The following is a 22,996-nucleotide window of genomic DNA, read 5'->3' on the forward strand; positions in this document are numbered from 1 at the left end:
TATTAGGCAATATAACAAAAACAATTTCAAATGTATGTGTAAAAATGGGACACACACTTCCAAATAAATCTTAGCTCCCTCTTCTAATGAAGCTTTCCTTCCTTCTTTCTTAAAATCCCTTCTGGATATTTAAGTGGAGTGCTTTAATCTAGCCCTTGTTTTTTCACAGAAAATCGATTGCATAATATTATTCTCATGAGTGATTAGCAATATATAAATGGCATTTCAGATGAAAGAAATAGAAAGACCACTTAGAAGTAAATGCTAAGAAGATTAGCTTTAAATGATACTTACAGAAATTTCTAAATTTAGAAAACATTTTTGTTCTACTTATCAGAGCAAAAGTTTGTGATCAATGAATCTGTTTTCAAATTTTTATTTATTGATCAAAATTCTATACCAGCTATCTCACCAGAGTCTGTGCCATTTATAATAAATATATACAGTGATGTAAAAAGCATACATGGAAAACAGAATCAAACACAGTTAATGACCAAAGAGTTAAGAGCAAAATTAAAAGTTAGGATGCTAAAAAATTAAAAAAGGCAGAGACAAGCCACCAACCACTCCCAAGAGCAGATCACTCTCAGACCCCTTATCTTGACACTCTTCTGGAAGCAAGCAGAGTGGGGGCCTGCCTCACCTCAGGGGTAAGATATTCCAAAGGGCAAGGGTTCTTAACTGTGTGTGGCTCAGTGGTTTAAAAGCCCTGTTCTCCAGCAGTGAGCCTACTACCATGTGACGGGGTGAGCTCCCATTCTTTCCCTATCTCCTGCCCACCTAGCAATTCGAAAGTAGATAAATAGGTACCACTTTGGTGGGAAGGTAACAGTGTTCCATGTTTCGCTGTATGCTTTGCACAGTGGTGTGATGTTATGCTAACCACATGACCGCAGAAATATCTCAGCACAATAGTGCTGAGACAGACCGCAGCAGAACAGTGCTGACTCAAAGGCTTTCAAAAGTCCCCTAAACTGCCCCCTAAAATCAGCTATGACTAGTGGAGTAAAACCTACAGGGACTCCTTTACCTTGGCCTTACTTAAGCAAGCAAGCATTTGCCCGGTGTGTCAGCTGGTCTTCACGCGCGCATGCCCACTAGAAACCAGAAGACCATGTGGCCGGTGCACATGCGTTCACTCGAAACCAAAAGATCATCTTTCCCGGAACCCGGAAGAGCAACAGCCGATAGCTTGTGTGCCCAGAGAGACAGCTCTGCGTGCCGCTTCCTGCACACGTGCCATAGGTTCACCATCACGGCTCTAAGTGTTGGTCTCATGGCAGTTCACAATAAAAGCACTGACTCAGAATAAATCAAAATTAATAAAACAGTGAGTGATTAATTGCAAGCTTACAGAGTCATAACAGATTAGAGGCAAAAAAACCTCTATCCTGGCTCAAGTGTGGCTCAAGATGACTAAGTCTGTTGCAAAAGCCATTTGCAAAAGCCATTGCTACATGTGCAAAGATGATCCATAGGCACAAGAGTGATTTTTAACAGTAAGTCTGTAAACTGTATGTGCAACAAATGGATTGCTGCCAGACCACACTCCCAACGGCCAGCTTGTCCAGGCAGAGAGGGAGCTTTATCTAAATGGAGGCCCCTTGTCAAAGTGCAGTCTGACAGTTTTATTCATGGGAGATCACAGAAGTTAATTACTGTATCTTAGAGAAGCATTGCTTAGCAAATTTTGAGAACACTGAATTAGCTTTCTTTATAGATAAATATATTTTTCCTCCTTTGGCTACACAGAAACACTTATTTCTAGAATCTGATCTAATCCGCTTCAAGAAAGTAATTTCAAATCTATGTACATTTACAACACAGAGGAGAGTGGGTGATTTTTCTGTGGCAACTTCAAGGTTCCCAGTTTTTGAATCTTGAGTAGACAGAGAAAGTTGTAGGGGTTATGTTGCTGTTTTAGCCACATCTAAACCACAAAGAAGTCACTTGTTTAGGTAAACTATGATTCAAATAACTGGTAAAGTTAAAGAAAAGAATTGGCTAAATACTATGAACTGGTTTTTTTTTCTATTTACAATGTAGGAAGCAACTGCACTGACTAGAATACATTTCTTTGAAATTAATAGGCTGAACTTTTAAAACTCAACTATAAATAACTTTGCCTACCATTACCTGTGCAGTCAACAAAGACAGGTTGTAAAAGAGTTTCTGAGATCACTGAATTGTTACGGCAGTTTCCTCTCTCAATAAACTAGTGACTGCAGGTGTAACAAGTTGTTCCTAATTTGCTTCAATACAAGGCAGTCTTAGAAGAGAAAGATGACTTGGTTCATATAAACACACTAGCCTATAAGCCATAGCTTATAAATCACAATGTTTCAGATAAGACACGAAGCTAAAACAAAAAAAGTCACATTATTATTTAGAGCAAAGTACCTATTTCATACCACCCTGAACAAAACATCAGTAGTGAGTCTCTCAAAATTTCTTTGTGTGTTATATTCCACAAAAATACCCAATGAGATTTAAGAAATTTAGATCCTCAAACATCATTTTAAAATCACTACTACTACAAAAAAAAAAGAATTCCTTGTCTGATATTTGGTAAAGATGTTTAGCACAGAATGAAAATCTAATTTCAATGGGTCTTCTAAAAGTCTAAAATGCAAACAAAAGCCACAATATCCACTACATGGTAGAACATACTTACAGTGACATGTAACTCTCAATTCCTAACAGTTGAAATTCTATCTTGAATGTATAGTCATGCTGCTACAATTTACTGAAGTGAGTCAAAGAAGTACAGAAGTACAGCGATTTTATAGGGTAAGTACAATATTAGGAGAGCTTGAGAAAGAGATGGGCCTCTATTAATGCACCTTCAATAAAATGCTTCCCATGCACAGCTTCCTTTACTTTTCTTTGAGGGGGGGGAAAGGTAGAACAATTTGCATTTACAGCTTAGTTCCTCCATCCCTTTAACTTTTTTCTTCTTCTTTTTTTATGGTGGATATAAATGACACCAAATTGTCAGATAGGCTGTATGTTACCTATACAAACAGGCCTATTTCTGACTAGCCATAAAACAATTACTGATGAAATTCCTATAAGGTCTCTTGACTCCTAAGCTTGCCTACAAGGCTTCAAAGTTAAATTTCTTTTAGTAGACCTGGTTAGTGCCTAAGGTGAAGGGAAGGAGGAATGGAATCTTCTTTCTCTACAATTTTTGAAATAATTTTTGCTTTCTGTTTTCCCTGAAGTTTAGAAAAGAAGACAAATGAAGGTAGGGACTGTATTTGAAGCAATATTTTTATGCCTGATTTTTTTGAACTGCATTTCGAAAACCTTCAGCTGTTGTTAAATCAATGCTCCTTTTTAGAATCAACGTATTTCCACAATAAACGTCTTTACTAAACAACTTAATTCACACCTAGTGATGAGGGATAATGACTGTTTCAACATTTTGGCTTAGGATAATGATCACAGCCACTGTAGTTTATTCCACAAATCATAACTAAACATTCTATTCTATACAGGTTCACAAGTTTTTTACACCACAAAATTGACAATAACTGATCAACCATTTTAACATTAAAAATCTCAGCTTGGCCTTTGTATATCTTTACATCCAATATTACACCATATATTCTTGTCTTATATATGTAGAACAAAAAAAAGTATAGAAGTGAGACGTCCACCTGGGCCATTTCCGTTTTTCCTCCAGTAAAACCAGAAAGAGCAATAAAGTCCTGAAACAACTCAAAAATAGTGATTATTATTAATAAACACAACTGATTCCTAGCTTTCTCCTTTACATGGACCACTGTTACATCATCAAAAACTTTTGCAGATCACCATATGGCCCAACCAAACTCCAAATTTCTGGTGAGGTCACCCAAAATTCTACCTGACAAGAGTGCACAAATCTCACCATGCTGAATGAGAACACCAAAAGTGGATAACTTTAAGAAGGCATGTCAAAATATTGTGATCTTTCAGATTTATTAATTTTTTAATGTAATTGTAAACTATTTTTCATTTTTCTTTTGACCGTGCAACACAGACCACTTGCAGAACCCGCACTGATCACCAATTGGCTTCAAACTACTCAGCCTAATTTCCTTTTTCCTTATAGCATTAATTGTGGTTTAGAATTATGGTTAATGTTAACTATATAATTGAAAAGAAATGAAGTAAAAATTACTGTTTAGAAAATTAAAGAAAACACAGCTGGTACTTACTAGCACAGTTTTATTTCTGCTTAACATATAAGTGTCCATATTTAATCTGATAGTCATAATTTCCACAACATTATTTGTTATATTTATAATATGCTACCATATTTGCATCATATTTTTGTATTATTTACATACAGAATAGGAAGTTTTAACTCAATTCATACTTTTTCTCTTTATATTATATTTAGCTATAATTTAAAAACAAGATTAGAAACTGATATTTTCCCTAAAGATGTATTTAAATAGATTACCCTAAATAAGAAAAATACTCCTTTATATGGCAGTCTATATGAAATATATTGATATTGAATATAATTAAACCCATGTAAATGCTACTGCCATAAAAATATAAAATCTCTGTTACCACTATTACCACAAAAAGCAACCACTAGGGAATTTTTTAAAAAATACTTATATTCAATAAAACAAATGTACTGAATAAATATTTCTGAATTGTCTAAGATAATCAAATATAAAACTATACCAGTTCAATGGTGTTTAATGGTATAGTCACTTTGGAAACCAAGGCAGGGCATGTTACATAGACCAAAAAAAAGGGGGGGGGGATTATTCATAGATTAAACGTTGGGCTTATTTTTACAACAAACTGCAAAAACTCAGTACTGTCTCCTTTACCTTAGGAATGTTACAAAGTCATCATATTGTAGTTATAAATTATATCTTGTGAGGGGAAAACTGGCAAAAGATAAAGAAATCCCTAGATTGAGAATTAACGAACCAGATTTAAGATGTGCATACAACTGAACTTTTCTTCATTTTTACTACCAGTAATTATTTTGAACCCTTTTCTTCATATTTTTTACAGTATTTCCCTCATCTTGCCCATGCTTTTTAGGGATTCTCTCAGGCACAATAAATACTTAAAAGTTCAACAACCTGCCTTGTTTATTAAACCTTATGGTGTATATGTACTAAGAAAATGGTTTCCATTTGGAACACATGGGAGTTGAAATCAGCTTTGTACTAATAAATGTTACATGGTACTGCAATGTTGGGCAACAATTTTTCTGCAACATTTACTATAAACCTTTACCTTGCATCTTCTATTAACCTGTGATAAAAACCTAGCAATTGGCTGAACATTTTAAAATAGAGCTAAGGTTATAAAGTACTGAATGCAATGGATAGAAAAGTTAAAAATCAGATAAATCAGAAAGTTCCAATATAACTTTATTGTCTATGCTTTCAAAAGTCATTTTAACTATTAATTTATCAGATGAACTTGTGATTCTATAAACACTGTTTCTCTCCAAATTGCTTATCTGTATATAGCTTCAAATGTATATTTTCTTGCATACTAAAGCAAGTGAATTTGTAAAACAAAAAAAACAAACAAACCTTGAATGATTTTATTAAATTCAGCCATTTGTAACTGTTGTTGACTTTTTTTTTAAAATAAACTGCCTTGCATCACAAAATCATAAAACTATCTTTGAAGATAATACTCTATGTATGCTTTATTAGCTTTCTAACTGCATGTACTTTTCTCCTCACAATTTAAATTGGGAGGAACTGATAATAACAAAGTTTGAAAAAGCAGAATTAATCTGACAAATAATACTGTAACTGCTATATAGCAAGCAGTTGGTAATCCTGGACAATATTTTTAATCCTTCAGCAGAATGACCATCTTGTGAGAACATAACAGTGTTCTTCCTGATTTTTATTGTTAGTATTGTATCTATCTCAGATTAGGGGATGACTATGGATACAATACTAACAATAAAAATTCAATGTTTTAAATCATATATAGCAAATATATTTTTTCTATGATTAATAGAATAATAATAGAGAATTTTGTGGGGTCAGGGGCTATGCAATCTTTGGATCTTCATCATATTTTCAATTTGAATTTCTGTGACTACTAATTAGTGTCTAAATTCCATTAAGAATCAGTTCTAACAAAAGAAAACAAGAGGCAAATGAAGCAACTGCTTTAAAATGTTTTAAATTAATGTTTTAATTAATTTACATTTACTTAAACCATAGAGGGAATTTATACCCATTTTAAATAACATTTTCTAACAATATTTCCTCTGGTGTTTGTTTGTTTTTTTACATCAATGACAGAATTAGAGGATTAGTAAACTGTAAAGGAAATCTCAAATAATAATTTGAGGCTTCCTTTTATTGTTCTTACAATATCTAAAAAAGCAATTGTGAATATTTCAGATATAATAAACAAAAATAATTGTTGTTGCATTACGTTTATAACATAATTGCTGTAAAACTGCAACTTCAAAATGCATCCAGTAACAAAAGTTACAACTATTACCTCTATTTTAATTTTCTTAAAATGAGAGTTTTTTCCACAAAAATTGAAACCTTGAAAAAAATATAACATAGAGTCACCCTCATTTATGTTTAGCCTGATTTGCTCATAAAAGTACCAAGAATAACATTGAAAAGAATAGGTTTTTTAAAAAGATAAGCATTCATTGATTAAACTCACTTAAGAATTTATTAATTGTTTTAATAATTCTCTCAAATGGACCTGCAAGCTCTGACGAATATAACAAATTTTTGTGTGTCTATTTAGGAAAAGCAAGGACACTAATGCTAGAAATAGATAAAACATGCATCATTGCAAGAAACAATGAGTTGTGTATTATGGAATGTTGTCTTCTGTACTAAAGCAGATACAAAAAGCATTGCATTACAGGGAAAAAAGGAGGAAGTCAAAGCTAAAAACAGACATTTAACCACATTAAACACTAGCTAATCAGTCTCTTTTTCTCAAACTGGAATGCTCCCACAGCAGCATTATTTCTTCTGATCTTTTATTTTTATCATTTGCATGGATTCTTGGGAATTACAAATTTCCATTTAGTGAACAAAGCCTAGCATTAGACATGTTAATGTACCCCTGAGTTGATATATATCCAATACGAAGAAAGTAAGATGTTTTAAAAAAATTATTTTAAAAGAAAATTTAGGAAATACTTATCAATTTTTCATTTTCTCCTCATAACATAACATCAAGAAAGCTCGGGGATGGGGGAGGAAAACCCCTTATTCTGAATTTTTCCAGTTTTACCTCCAAGGCATCCATGTTTCTACTTATAGTCTTATATCTTCAATTATAGATTTTCCATCTTATTTGCAGAAATAAAAGCAGCCATCTATTACAGGTTAAAAACTAGTTTGGGTTAGGTTTTTCTATTTAAAAAAATAGTTCTGTAAAATAGCGAAGCATATCACATTTATTGATGCAATTTATATCCTGCTTTTCCTCACAGAGCTATGTATCTCTCTCTGTGTGGATGGAAAGATGGAAAATTGAAGATATAAGTAGAAACATGAATGCCTTGGAGGGAAAACTGGAAAAATTCAGAGACAGGTTTTTTTCCCCTTTTTTCCCCACTGAAGCTTTCTTGATGTTATATTATGGGGAGAAAATAAAAAATTGGTAAGTATTTCCTAATTTTTCTTTTAAAATAAAAAATATATACAAAGACAAACATAAACATTCTCTTCTGTAATTTTTTTAACCGTACAACTATCCTATGTGATAGGCAACATTAGGGGAGAACTTGCTCAAAGTCAATCATTGAATTTCAATGAGGTTGGGGCTGTTTTGAACTTGGCTTTGTCCAGTAGAGCAGTAGCCCCCAACCTTTTTGGCACTAGGGACTAGTTTCATGGAAGACAATTTTTCCAGAGCTTCAGACTTTAAACTGAACAGAATTAACAACGTTGCTTCCTGCAAAGGCCCAAGTGCCTTTGCTCCCCTTTTAAGTCTTATGGGAGGGGCAATCATCTCCAAACCCTACTCCCGAGTCATCCCTTTTGTTTTAACTGTTCTTGCCTTCTAGCAGCTCTGTGCATGTGTGCACTGGGAACAGGCTTCCCCTGTTCCTATGCCTCGCTGAGGTCTCACTCTGGAGGCTCCAGAGGCAGCACGTATCTCTCAGATGGTCCTTTCTCTGCCTCCGACGCAGAGCCCTCGTCCGAGCCTTCCCCAGACTCCAGGACTGGCCCATGTTCCTCCCCAGCCTCCTCACTGTCCGACTCTGTTGCCAGCTCCACAGGCCGCCAGCAGACCACAACAGGAGAGACTGCAAATACAGATGCAGCAGTGGTGAAATCCAATTTTTTTTTACTACTGGTTCTGTGGGCGTGGCTTGGTGGGCATGGTGTGGTGTAGCTTGGTGGGTGTGGCAGGGGAAGGATATTGCAAAATCTCCTTTCCCACCCTGCTCTGGGGCCAGTCAGAGGCGGTATTTGCCGGTTCTCCAAACTACTCAAAATTTCTGCTACCGGTTCTCCAGAACCTGTCAGAACCTGCTGGATTTCACCCGAGATGCAGCTTCCCTCACTTGCCTGCCACTCATCTCCAGCTGTGCGGCCCAGTTCCTAACAGTCCACAGACTTGCCCTTGGTCTGTGGTCCAGTGGTTGGGACCCCTGCAATAGAGTACTCTATGAATATCACCCTATATGGATCAATTTTTTTCAAAGCAGTCATACATACACTCTCTCTGTGATGGGAGATATTGTAAGAATATAAGAGATAAAAGAGTATTGTTCTTAACTTCCATTAAGAGAAATAGGATATCAATGTAGGAATAAAAACACATAGAACATTTGCTAACATAGAATCATTATTCCTTGATGAAAGCTGAAAACCCATAACTGAATCATAATCATTAGCGCCATTAACAATGTCACAGACAGCTAAGAAATGAAATTCAGAGATACAATGAACATATATGTTCTCACACAAACCAAAATGACATTTCATGGAAAAATGGAATATTTCAATATTTGGCAAAAAGTCAGGTATGAGATTTCTTCCTTGAGCAAGTATGGTTTTATGACCAATCCTCGATTATAGATAAATCTAACTCATATAAATGCAATTAATTATTTCAAATTAAAATATAAGGTCTGTGTACACACGTATGTTAGAAAACTGTCAAGAAAAAGAACTGCTAGTATCAGAATGCAAATTTGCAATACATGAAATACAAAATGAGACTGAGACCAAATGAAGAACTATATAACTACAGCTTTTTCCAAACTATATAATTTTTTTTTGTTTTTAAGATAGTAACACATCTCCTTATAAATCAATATACTACTATTTTGTAATAGGTACACCTTTTTGACATGGCAGGCCTGTGAATACTCAAAGATTAGATTATTCCTTCTATTGTGTTATTCATACACCCTTTCATTATAAGACCAATGCATTACAGTACAAAGAAAAACTGGGAGGGGGGTACAGAGGAAGAGATTAGGTGTAAGGAATCCAATTTACTTTTACTGCATGCACAGAATAGATAGAACTTTAAATTACTGGATTTTCCGGTAGTGCCCAGTTGCTAAATATTTAATATTTATCCAATAATCATTTCCTGCATTATAAAGGAGAATAGAACAGATTTACCTGAAAGTCAAATCTACTGATTTCAATAGAATTTACAAAACAGTTTTGTAAACCATAAATATGATTTAGGATTCCCCCCCAACGCAAACAAAAAGCCTGCTAGCTATTATTCAAATAGTAACAATTACAACATGTTCATAGAGATATAAACACAGGATCCTCAAAATGAACTGGAAAAAATGAGGTGTATGTTCATAAAATTATTTCAAAATACCAAAAATGCATGTTTTCCAATATTTTACACAAAAGTATTAGTTTTTACCTTGATCCAACTTGAATTAAGTCACTTACAATATTGGCATAATAGTCTATTTCTTTTTCTACTTTATTGCTGGCACTTAAGATAGACTAAACTGGATTCTTGATATCCATTTTTGTCTAAATTCCATTTAAGTTAAAAAAAAATCAAAAATTATATGTAGTGACTTCAGCTATTCAATGAAACTTCTTTCAACATGAAATTCCAGGCTACTTAAAAAATAATCCAGAAGTTAATATATTTAGAGAGAACACAGAATTTGTCAGATCACATAGGAAGTAAAATGTAATTTGCACACACCAAAAGAATTAAAATTGGTGTGGTTATCACATGTTCAATATCCCTCGTTGCCAGTTTACATTTGGTTTTAGAATCAAATACTAAGCTTAGTAATTTAATTATACTTTTTTGAGGCAGCAACTTGATTTCTATTAACTATCACATCAAAACATATTTAATGATATTTAATTAGAATTTAAATTTATGTCAGAGTTTGGAAAATATAACTGTAGGATTTGCACCAAAGAAGCAGGATTTCTGGTAAGTCACAATATGAAACAGTCAAGTGACAAGTTAGGAGGTCAAGCAAATCATGGTATAGATTCTTAGGATACAGTAAGTACAAATCACATTACAAGTACAAATCATAATATCTTAATGGAACTAATATTGTCTATATTTTGATTAAAAATAAAATTTGGGTTGAACTGAGATTGCCCAAAGAATTATGTTCAAAATTGGTTCAATTAGTTATGTTCAAATACATGTTGCTGAATTATGCATGATTCCTACAATCTATGTACAAATCAGTCACAGGACTTCCATTGACTACAATGAATACAAAAGCCATTATATATTGTCAATGGAAATACTTACTGAATCATTAGGAAGTCCTTCAGTAAGATGAAGACAAGGTTCCTAAAGCACATGTCAGCACATATACGTGAGCATACACACCCACACACACTCATACACACCCTCACAGATTTTCAGCTGTTTCTAAATGATTCTGCTTTCTTTCCTCTTTTAAATAGCTACCCTTTCAAATTAGCTTGCAAGTATTTAACTTTTATAAAACACGTGCAGATATTTTCGAATCCAACTCAGATTTAAGTTAAGTTCATAAAAAAATGAAAGTATGCTTCAATTTACTGGGTCAAATAGCATACTTTTATTCTCACTGAATTGTACATATGGCATATACTATATGGTAAACTTTATTTTATTCCTTAATTTTTATGAGCGGGTTGTTACAAATCTTTGGTCTACTTTCGTCAACCAAAAGGAAGTAGATTATTCACACACTATTTCTTAACTGCTGGAGATATCACTTTCTAAATATGCTTGGTCATCATGCTAAGACATAATATGGTATTGTATTTGGGTTTGACTTAAGATGCTATGAGAACTTAGTCATTATTGTTTGTTTCATTGCTTAATAAATTGTGCAATTATGGCCAATTGTTGCCTAGCCAGAAAACCATAAGTAAGCCATAACGATGTATATTCATACCACTTCCTTTCTGCTTATCTTACCTTATTTGCAATTCCTTGGGAGAAAATATTTTTTCTTAGGAAATCAACTATTTCTATGGCAGGATTTTCACTTTCCACATAGTTCCTATCTCCTGCAGTCTTCCATCTATTTCATTATTCTTGTAACTAATGTCTTGCCCTAACTGATGTCCATTTGCTTCAACAAAATGTATGCTTTATAGCCAACATCTGTATTGTGGATTTTAAAAGCTGACTTCATTTAATTATTACTGAATTACAGAAGAAACAAGGATATCACTAAGTAAATAATCATTGATTTACACAACAGAATTCTACAAGTCTAGTTTTAAAGGAAAATATTTGTAGCTCAGGGTTAAAATGAATGGTCCTTGGTGCTCTCCAAGTTTGGCTGTTTTCTTGCAGATTTTTCATTACCCAAACTAGGTAACGTAATCATCATGAAATGTCTGCAAGAAAAGAACCAAGTTCAGAGAGCACCAAGGACCGCTCAAGTCTAGTTTTGATAAGACGTTATCAAAGATACTTGAACATAGCAATATGCCTTACCACCATTTGTCCAAAGCCAGACAAATGTGTAGAAAGCAACCTACAGCAGTAAGTAAAACAAATTGGTTGCAAGAACAAATTGAAAATGTTTTTCTTGGTGTGAAAATCACCATACATAAACGCAACTCCAAGTAATCAGTTAGAATTAATGACATGTTAGAGAGAACTAGTAAAATTCTTCATTTTGACAAAATATTCACAAATTTAACATCATCTTATTGAAATGTAACAACTTCATTTTCATAAGGTGCACACTTTTTAAATAATAATAGAACTATGGTATTCTAAATCAACCTAAATTAAAATTTATCATTGTTTAAACATGTTTATGAAGTTTTATTTTGTTTTCATTTCCAGAAGGGATATAGAGAAATATCATGATTTGTAAAATTACTTATATTTTGATGTGTATATAACACATAGGACCTGTTTGGCAGAATGCTAAACCATGGATGGGCAGGATGGTATGCATGAATCATTGTGAACTATGGACTTGCAAACAATCTCTGGGTGGTCCTAAAAGGATGTGGGAAAATTATTTCAAAAATTTAAATAATCTATTACAGTTTTTGTTAACCATTTTTATTATGGCTTGGCTATTTGAAGCAATTAGTTACTAATATATGTTCTGATAAAAACAGGTAATGTTTGTTCATTAAAGCTCAGAGCAAAAGTTTTTGATCAGTTCTTTCAGTGTCTTGTGAGAAACAAAAGAAAACGTGCCAAGGACTAACCACAGCTTATGTTTATAATATTTGTTTTTTTTTTTTTTAAATAAAGAGCATTGACCTCTCAAATAGTTTTAAGTAGTTTGCTATTAATTTCTGATTATCGTGTATAATTTTAAATTACATGCTATATGATGATTGTACCTGAATGATGGATTTTTCATTACAAAAATCCTGCAGCATTGAGGAGATATCTGGGGACTCACCAGCAGAAGCTGTTTACATGATGCTATTTGTCTGATTTTTTTTGTGCTCCTACACCTCATATGGAGCAAATTAGCAGCACAATAATTAACCATGCTTTGTGGATACCATCTTTGTTTTAAATGTTGCTTCATTGGCCATTTTTTTTGTTATCATGCTATATATTTCAGTGACTTTAACATAGTTTAGGATGATATTTGGAAATATATCTCATTATAGTCAGAGATTATTCATGTCACATAATTCAAAGCATGTTCTGAATTCAGCTGATTAACAAGTACATCTACCCAATATATTCCTCACCCATATGACAGACATGGAGTTTTTCATGTTTTATCAATTTGCATATTTAATCTAAGGATTTAAGTTTTCACTTAAGATTGAAATTCTTATTTTGATTTCTCATATATACTTAAATCATCTTAGCTTCAACTCTGAAAATTAATATTTCCCCCCTAAGCATTTTGGAATATTTAGAGAGAAATATAACAATATAATTACAAAACATAATCAGATACTTCCTTAGCCATGGCTATATAACATCTCTATTAATTACTGAAGATATCTAACCGATTAGAGTCATCTCCAAATATTGCAAACCAATATATAATTAGGCTGGACTGGTAAGTATTAAAATAACTTCCAGATGATTTCTGCAAAAATTTAAGCAGAATTTTAGCTATTAAATATGCAGGAGCTAAAAACAATGGTCTCAGGTAAGACTTAAATAGATAAATGGGAAATTGTGGTCCACATCCCATGATTGTGAGATGTCATGGAATACAGAATTTCATTACTGACATTAGTAACAACTTGTGCGATACAACAGCAGAGAAGCTTGTGTGATACAACGGCAGAGGCAGAGAAGCACACTTAGTAACAGTTGCATATTCATTATAATTTCCAACAGTTGAATTTATGAATGGTCAGGAGCGCTACATGAACTGGCAAAACGTATTGTTCTTATTTTGCTGTTATCTAAAAGATTATTTATTAATGAATTCATGAAGTACAGATTAGAAAAAGAAAAACATAAATAGCTATTTCCTTTGAAGTGGCTACATTGTAAATTAGCTGCATTATCTTTTGATTCAACCTGTGTGCTTAAGATAATGATCTAAACAGCAAGTAATTTGTTGGTATAATGAAAGGAGGTTGTTATTCTTTATTAATTGTTGCTTGTATTGATAGCACATTTTATTTTGATTCCCAATTCACAGTTGAACCTTTAACAATCCATTTAGTGTCAATGCTTCAATCAAAGAGCTAGTAATATACGAGGGAGGGTGTATGAACCTGTACTGCTACATCATAGACACAGACACAGACACACACACATATATATATAATCTCAAAGTGAACAATACTTTTCTTCAAATAAATTTCAGCTGTGATCCACCTCACCCGCTATGATAAACAACTGTAAACACACAACTGCATTTGGAGGGAAGACTAAAACCATCTCTATGAGAAGAAGAAACACAGCAAAAAGTATAAACAGAAAGAATACACAGATTCTTCTCTATATTATTCAATGTCTTCTAAGATGATGAAGTTCCGTATTTTTTGTATATAAGCCCATTAAGTTTTCTGTAAGCTTAGACTTCAAGCATGCACTAATCTTTGTTAAAGAAAATCATATGAAACAGGAAAAATACACAATCTTGATTGAAAGCACCCTTTATTCATAATTCATCTATTACTATTTGTTTATTCCTTGTGTATCACCTAATCGTTTATTTCCAGTATATCTGCCAAACAGATATAAACAACTCACCATTGAACAGGTTTAGTCCATAAATATACTTCATTTTTATTGGTCAAAGAACCATTTAATCAAAATAATTGCCTTAAAGATTCTGTTTTTACCCATCTGCCTTTGTAACAGGCTAACTACTTCTAATGTTTATTTCCCTACAAAAAAAGAAAGGAAAAGAAAGAGGCTGCTTCTTAAGACATTACTGCAACACTATATTGACAATAGCTATTGCTCAGTGCTTAATAAAATAAAAGTATTTTAAGACATATGATCTGATGGGCCTAGTATGTTATAAAATATAAAACAGAAAATACATGACAAATACATCATAGCAAACCAACTGGTTAATGTTGAAGAGCCACACCAAAAGTCTATCCAATTTGGCACTTTGTTTACATGAGCTAGCCAGATGCTAATGGAACATACAGACAGGATAAAAGCACAGCATCACTGTTCTTCTTGGGTTCCTCTGCAACTGGAATTCAAAAGACTACTGTGTCTGATAAAAGAGGGCAATCTCTTCCCCTTAAGAGGAGATCCAAAGTAACTTCCATAAATGGTAATTTGATCCCAATGGTTTCAGACTATAAATATACACTCACCCACCATTATTCTAGGATTACTTTTAGAGTAATAGGGATAGAAATGTGGTGGGACAGTGGAATATATCAATATTTTTATTGTATACAAAAGAAAATATCTCAGAGCACCAAGAAATCTACATTTTACTTATATACATTGCTTATGTCCTCAACTGAAAAAAAAATCCTATTTATCAACTAAATTGTGTTGCATGATACAGGAAATATAAAAAAAATCAATAACGACCAAACAAAAGCTGTGAAAATTCATAAATTGCAACCCAGAATTTAAGGAAAACATGTCCTCTATTAACATTTTACTCTCATTAAGTGTATAACACAGCTACCAAGGGACAACCTGTTGCACATTCTATATTACCGAATGTAATATAACAGGAACCCTCGTCAATGTAATATATACATGCAGAAACTTACCTACTTGTATCAAGTACTCACACCTTTGCACATTCTGGACTATAATGAATATATTCACTTAACAACAACAACAACAAAAGACCTATGTTACAAAAATCATGTTTCCTCAGATTGGACAGAAAGTTATTCAGTTTGAGGAATTGAGGCAGATCATCACAAATCATTATAACAGCATGGATGCAGGATTTTCAGACTTAATTCCTATTCATATTAGGATGTCTCACTGATTTTTAAACAGACTTACGTCTGAATAAACTACACCAAAGATTGGATTGCACTAGAAAACTAAGGCACTTCTTACTATGAATGTTAATTATATGACTACATTTACAATCCAAAAAGAAACTTTTATCAAAACTTCTTACATCTCTTGGTGAGAATTACATCTGCGCTACAGCTTCCAGAAACAAATTTCTAACACATATCAGAGGAAAAATATTTAAACCAAACCTAAAAAAGAGACTGTATGGGCAGGTATTTCTTTTTCATACTGAAGCCAAATATGTATCAATGGAAAAACAGTTTATCAGTGGAGGTTTTGGCAAAAGTCAAAATGGAACATAAAACAACATTATTAGTAATATTTAATAGTACATATGATAATTCAGTAAAAGCATTCAAGAATTACAAAAAAATAAATCAAACAAGGGAGAGGAAAACAATATATAACTTACAGAAACTGGTATCCAAAGATGCTATAATACTTCAAATAATCAATTTGAAAAGATGAAAAAGCTTACAGATCCTGCCCATTTCTTCCCATCCTTTCCCTTCACAGATTCACAGTTCTGTAATTTCAATAATTCTCAAACCCTCTAAGCAAAATGGATTTATTAGGATGCTATTTTAAAAGACCACAGGAGTTCTATATGCCAATAAAGATTAGACAAACAATAACTGCTAACCATTGTGCATACTCAGATAAACAGACCTGTTCACAAACAAAGCACCTTATTGTATTCCTACTGTTACCTCCACTAATCCTACTAAAACAGTCAAGACAACAGCTTGGAGGTCATGAAATGAAAATTGAAAACAAAGGCTTCCTAAACCTCTTGAAATCAAAGGAAAAATCACTCTCATTCTTCTGTGTTTTGAAGGCACTTAAGTGTTCGCAATTTTTTTTGGTCATATGTTGACTTCTTTTAACTGCATGCTGAATCAATACAAACTGGAGGTCATAATCCAAACAGTGAAAGCACAAAGACTAAACAGCTATTCATCCTAAAACTTGCATAACTCAATACTTTAGATAACACTTTGCCAATACAAAGACACATACAATCCAAGAACAATCCAAGAGAAAATGTAAAAAGGGTACCAAATAAAGAATATTACTCAGCATTATTCTGCTTATTTCTAGTGAAAGGTAGGACCATAAACACTGCAAATGAAAACAATAAGTGGCAACACTACATGTATCACAAATGAATGGAATAGTTTCCTCCATGCTGGGACTAAAGGTCAAAAACTACAGCAAAAACTGAACCAGACACATTTCACAAATGAATAGTATTAAAAGAAAATGTCCAGATATTAGTTGCTTCATTGTAAAAGGAAGCTCATGTCCCTCTCTGACATTTCTCAGAAGCTGCAGCAAACCATCACCAAACTCCAAAGGTGGTAAAAAGTATTGCCTGCTCAGGTGTCCATCCCCCTGATTTTCCATTAGGCAAACTGTTTCCTAGGAAAAAGCTTCACCTCTACCCCACTCAATCCTTTGCAGAGAATAACCAGGGTTTCAGATCATGAGAGCAGAGTGTGGAGTTTGGAAGTCGAAAGCAAACATATTAAGAAAAATCGAGACACCTTTGTCCTGGAGCCTTACCTCTTTTTGGCCTAGGGAAGCTGTCATGCAAGTGAAAAACGACTTTCTCCACAAAGTGCTGAATGTTACTATGCTCGGGTCCTCTAACAAATACCATCCAGTCGTGAGTAAAACCTTCCACGGTGGGTTTCTTCCTCACCTGGGCTCGATGGCCAAGCTCCAATTTCACCTGAACAGCACACTAGGGAGAGAGAGAGAGAGAGAGAGAGAGAAGGATAACAATGAGTACCAGAGAAAAAGCAAGGATACCTCCCCCTTTTTCCTCAACTCCACTCCTGTAGATTTCAAGGTTCCCTGAAAAGGACAAAAAGAAAACACACACAAAGAAAATAGCTGCCTGCTTATGGAGGGTAAGATACCATTCTCTTACTTTTAAAGAGACATTGCCAGGAGGAGAGCAGCCGGGATTGTAACGGAATGCAGGCTGGAAAAATGCAATCTCGAGGCCGGGGTTGGGTACAGAATTTAGGGTTGGGGGACACGAGAAAGTGGCAAGGAAATAAGGGGGGTGGAGAGAACGAATTTCTGAGGAGATTCATTCCCATAAGAAGCCATGCCAAGAGAAAAGAAAAAAGGGAAAAGAGCAGCGGACTAAATAATACTATTATTGCATATTGGGGGCTTATCGGATTTTCAATGGAGCTGGCTATTTCAAGTTGCATTTGAAACGCGCTCCTCCGGCGAAGCAGAGTCAATAGCAGAGGGGAGAAGAAGAGGATGAGGAAGGAACCGAACAAGGAAAGGAGGTGCGGCGATTGAAGTAGTTTCCAAACCCATTTTTTTTTGTTTTGTTTTTTTGCAGGAGAGGGAGCTTCTCGCCTCCGCCTCACCGCCACGCGCGTGCATATATAAATATACACACATATACATAGATATACACCTAGCCACGCGCAGAAAGAGGAAGACTATCGGGGAAGGGGGGAGGGTGAGAAAAGGGGTGCCCGCCAGCTGTCAGAAAAGCCACGCCGGGGAAGAGAAACGCACCATCCTGAGAAGGGCGCCTTCCTGAGCGGCGAGCCAATTTTTTCCCCCCCTTGCACACTGTTACTCACGGCTCCCGCCGCCTCCCACCCTCCCCACTTCCACCTCCCCGGGCGCGCGGCGGAGGCGGGTTGCTTGCTGCCGCTGCTGCTGCAGAAATATGGCTGGATTTATTATCCGCCTCCAGTGTGCGTGCGTGTGTTGTGTGTGTGTGTGTGCGCGCGCGCTGCATGCAACTGCACGGGAGAGGAGGGGAGAGGGAGCTCGCGGGGGGGGGGGGAGAAAGAGAGAGAGAGAGAGAGAGAGAGAAACGAAGAGGAAGCCGCACGCGAGAGGAGGGTTGGCGGAATCGCCCCCCCCCTCTCCCTCCTCCCCCCACTTCTCTCTCTCTCTCTCTCTCTCTCTCCAACCTCTTGCTATATAATTGCCAGCGCTGTGAGGAGGAGGAGGAGGAGGAGGAAGAGAAGGGCGGGGGGGGAGAGAGAGAGAGAGGGGGGGGTTGCTCTTTGCATGTACTCACCGAATTGGCCATGCCTGGGGGCCTTGGGGTGTCTTCAGCTCTCCCCGCCCCCACCCTCTCCGCTCTAATTCATGAAGAAACGGAGAATGCGCGCAGGAAAGGAAAGCCCATGGCGGACGCCTTCGCTCGCTTTCGCCCTGTGGGCTCCTTATTTGTTTTTATTTTTAATTTTTTTTTTTCCGCCTGCTGATAGTACTGCTGCCGCTGCCGCCGTCGCCTTCTTCCTTGTCTGTCGCTCGGCTCGCTCCTTATTAAACTAAGCCCCCGGCTCTGGCTGCTGTGAGCTACCGAGAGCATGCGCCCTGGTGCACTCCTGTGCCAATTCCTGACACTCTCATGGCTACAACACCGGGCCAGAAGAGGAAAGGAAGGGAGGAAGGAAAATTAAAAAAAAAAAGGAGCGGGGTGGGGGGGGAGTAGGGGTGGTAAAAGAGAAAAGAGGGAGAAGCCAATCAAAAGCAATGCCGGGAGTCCGGAATAATAATAATAGTAATAATATTAATAATCAATCATGGGAAGAAAAGATTGAAGGAAACCCTCGTGCAGGTCGGAGCCGTGCGAGGCGCGCAGACTGCGAGCTTCCCCGCCCCGCCGTCCACACACACAGACACACACACACACACACACACACACTTTCCGTGCAGCGCCTTAAAGTAACAGGTTTATTGAACGGAGGGAGGTGGGAGAGTCGAAAACTGTCCAATTACAAAAAAAGTAAAAGTCCTGGGATTTGACAATAAAATAATAATTTAAAAAAAAACCCGGATTAAAACTGCTGGAATGTATGCCTAGAACCCTTTTTAGCCGGTAGCGAAAAGGGTGAGGGGGGGGCGTCTTTTTCGTGATGAGGCAAAACGGCTGGAGTTCCCCCCCCTTTTTTTTATAATGGAGACAAAGATCTTTTTAATAAGAATTTAGAGAAGGAAGGAGGGTGTGTGTGTGTTTCAAAACATTTTGGAATTCCTGCATTCAGCGGTTGCCAATTAACGTTTTAAGTGATAACTGGAATGAGGTTGGTAGGCATTTTTGTACAAAAGTGAATGAAAAAATGCTGGTGGAAGAAAATCAAAGGCCTTCAATCAAATAAGGTGTGTGACTGGAAAGTTGAAGCAACTTGTAACTGTGTTTCGTTTCATTGATATAATTGTATATCAATGAAGCCAAAGAAACACTCTTTTGGTTAGATCACAATTAGTGTTCTTTAGGTCAATAAATAGGCATTGATTGATTCCAGTATAAAATTAGCTGTGGGATTACTGGTGAGGTGAATGGGTTAAGAAATGAAGGAATGGAGAGATGTCCCGCTCAAAGGCCCACTGGCAGACCTTGGTTGTTGTCTCTAAACCCACCTTACAGGATTTTTACCCCCCCAAAAAACCCAAAAAGTAGAAACGAGATTCATATGGTTCCAGAAATCCTAGAAGGATGCACCCAGAATATGTAACAGAAAAAGAATGAATACCTGTCCTTCATTCAGCTTCCCTTCATTAAAAAAATAAAAAATACAACACCTAAAATGAAAGTTTAAATCTGAACATATTCTGACCTGAAGTAACACTCCCAAAATAGCAACCGCAATCAATTATTGACTGCAGTGCTTATAAAATGTACTTGAAATCCAATACACTTTAGCAATCAGCAGTTGTAATCGTTAAAAAGACCAATAATCTGGTTCAATTTTTGAGGGACAGGGAAATAGTTGCTTTTCTTAAAGTTATTGATACATCTTCAAGATAGATTAGTGTGTAATATGTGCACATGGAGGTAGAATGAGATGAAAATAGGGCAATAGCAATCTTTACATTCAATACTTTCCTACTCAGGTAAAATACCAAAATGTCCTTTAAACTCAAACTACCTATAGATTTAACTATAATGTACAACCCTAAATTAATTCAAGTTTGGTTAACATAAAAACTGCCACATCTTTTTTTTTTCACTTCTCATGTGGCCTTATAATAAGAAACCTGTGTGTTCCAGTCACTGATAAAGTCCATACAGAACACTTGGTTTTCATATTTTTAACAAGAGAACAACCATAAACCTCTAATTCTGTGCCTTAGTGTGATTTTAAACATGCCTTATCCTTTGTTTAACTGGAAACTTGAATAATATCACTCCTCATTCCATTTTAGGATGAATATAGATTAGGATTCTCTAGACTGCTGTGTAACAACCTCTTTTGATCATCTTCTGTAAAGCTTCTTTTTTTAATGTTTAGCATCCAGTCACATAATAAATTCAAAACCTATATATAAGTTTTATAAACAATAAAAGTTTTCTTACTTTGTGAACTTTTCACTGGTCTTAATAAAGATGATTTGATTTTTTAAATGGTTTTATGGACTTTAAATGTTTTATTCTTTGTTATCTCCTTCTTGGAGATTCCAAATACAAGTTTTTTCTGAGAAAGAAAGTGGAGTAGGGAGAGAATTCTAACATTTTTGGTTTTTTTTTTTCAGTGCCATCCCTCTGCCCAACAATGCAATGCTATATATGCACAGGTGGAAGTAAGTCCCACAGTGTTCCGAAGGGAGGGTCTTCTAGGTTGTCCCCTTGAGAGTTGGAACAGATTTTCTAATCTATTAAGAAAATAGATATTAGAGGCAAATAAATCAATGAAAGTTCTCTTGTAGTCTCTGAATTTTTCTTTTGGGATCTTCTTAAGGTCCCCAAATCATTTCTTCATGGGACCTTCCTAATCTCACTGGGTTTGTACACTTTTAATTGGAAAGGATGGAATAAGTGTAAGCAAAGTGACTCCAGGATATTCAGTACTACTAGACCTAGAATACTGAGTGGACATACTTACACTGTAGCGAAGAAGTTTTTGTTCATAGTACTGTAAACAGTTTAATTGATAACAAAATACAGGTTTCCTAAACACTGTAATGGAAGAGTGGCTAGATGTAAACATGGGAAATAAATAGCAGCTTTTGAGCCCAAGTAGAACTCTGTGTAGTTTTTAAACAATTAAATTGATTCTTTATATTATTTTGGTGATGTTAAAGATTATTATTTAAAGATTCTTGGGTCAAATAATTTACCAATTTTAATTGCAGCGTGGGTTAAAATGTTGTTTAGGTATTTATTTCTTCATTGCAAATAATAGTCAAACTGTGTTCCAAAGTGTTCCATGTTTTCTTTAAAACTTAGTAGGATGTCTTTTGGAAAGAAAGTCAATGGCTGGCTTTCTGGTATCAAATATTTTGGTCATTTTTCTCCATTTGAGGATGGGGAGTTTTATGAAGTAAGATGGATGTCAAACCTGGCAGATACTTAAGGTTAACCATTTTGCCCTTTAAAACTTCCAAAACCTGCCCACTCTACTTTTGTAAATTGTATCTCAAGAAACCACACAAACCCTACTGAAGCTTTCAAGACCATTGAAATTGTGCATCTCTGACTTAGCTGGTGTACTCATTCAATCAGAAAGTATATTGAAGCCTTTCTGAGAAATATATGGTCCACTTGTCTTAGCTTTCCTCAGCAATACAGAATTAAAAGAGAGAAAGGGGGCAGGCAAGGAAGAAGCAGTTGTGTGGGATTCAACATCCCAAACTGAATTCAGCTGACAGGGATATGTGATATCTCAGTGGCACTATTGCTGAAGCTACACACAGTTGTGCTCTTACCAAGTTATTTGTTGGGAGCAAGGCCGGTCCTACCTTTAATAAAGATAAGCTGTTTGTGTCAACTATCACATTTGGAATAATATTTCATTATAGTTTAAACCATTATTGTATCTTTATTGTCCGATATGAGGAAAGCAAGGAATGATTTCCTGTCTTTTTATCAACATAACTGATTGTTTTAACTATTACAAATCTTAGTTTGATTGATAATCATGTTTTTCTTTTCTCTCTCTCTCTCTTTCTTCGAAATGGGCTGAATCTTTATGTAAAATTGAGATAGTGTAAGAAAACTTGAAAAAGACCACAAAACCAAGGCACAATAAAGAAAAGGAGGCAACACTACAAAATACATGCAACATTCTAGCTCCATCTTTTCAGCCCCAGTATT

General features: G+C 35.4%; 1 protein-coding gene across 3 annotated transcripts in view; it reads right to left on the reverse strand.

Annotated features, from left to right (window-relative positions):
• MLLT3 (MLLT3 super elongation complex subunit) overlaps window positions 1-19,631 on the reverse strand; it is a 121,560-nt gene extending 101,929 nt beyond the window's left edge. The window contains exons 1-2 of one of the 3 annotated variants that reach the window (XM_034410515.3): window positions 18,974-19,631; window positions 17,473-17,653 (exon numbers count right to left, since the gene is read on the reverse strand). In XM_034410515.3, coding sequence (XP_034266406.1) covers window positions 17,473-17,653; window positions 18,974-18,985 — 193 coding nt within the window. In that variant the 5' untranslated portion in view covers window positions 18,986-19,631. Of the gene's footprint in view, window positions 1-17,472; window positions 17,654-17,842 lie in introns of all 3 variants that reach the window. The other 2 variants (XM_087886308.1, XM_034410516.3) reach the window with 2 other exon arrangements.
• Window positions 19,632-22,996: the final 3,365 nt, after the last annotated feature.

The sequence above is a fragment of the Pantherophis guttatus genome, chromosome 2 (assembly GCF_059756535.1).
Source record: "Pantherophis guttatus breed Tessera chromosome 2, ASM5975653v1, whole genome shotgun sequence".
NCBI lineage: Eukaryota > Metazoa > Chordata > Lepidosauria > Squamata > Colubridae > Pantherophis > Pantherophis guttatus.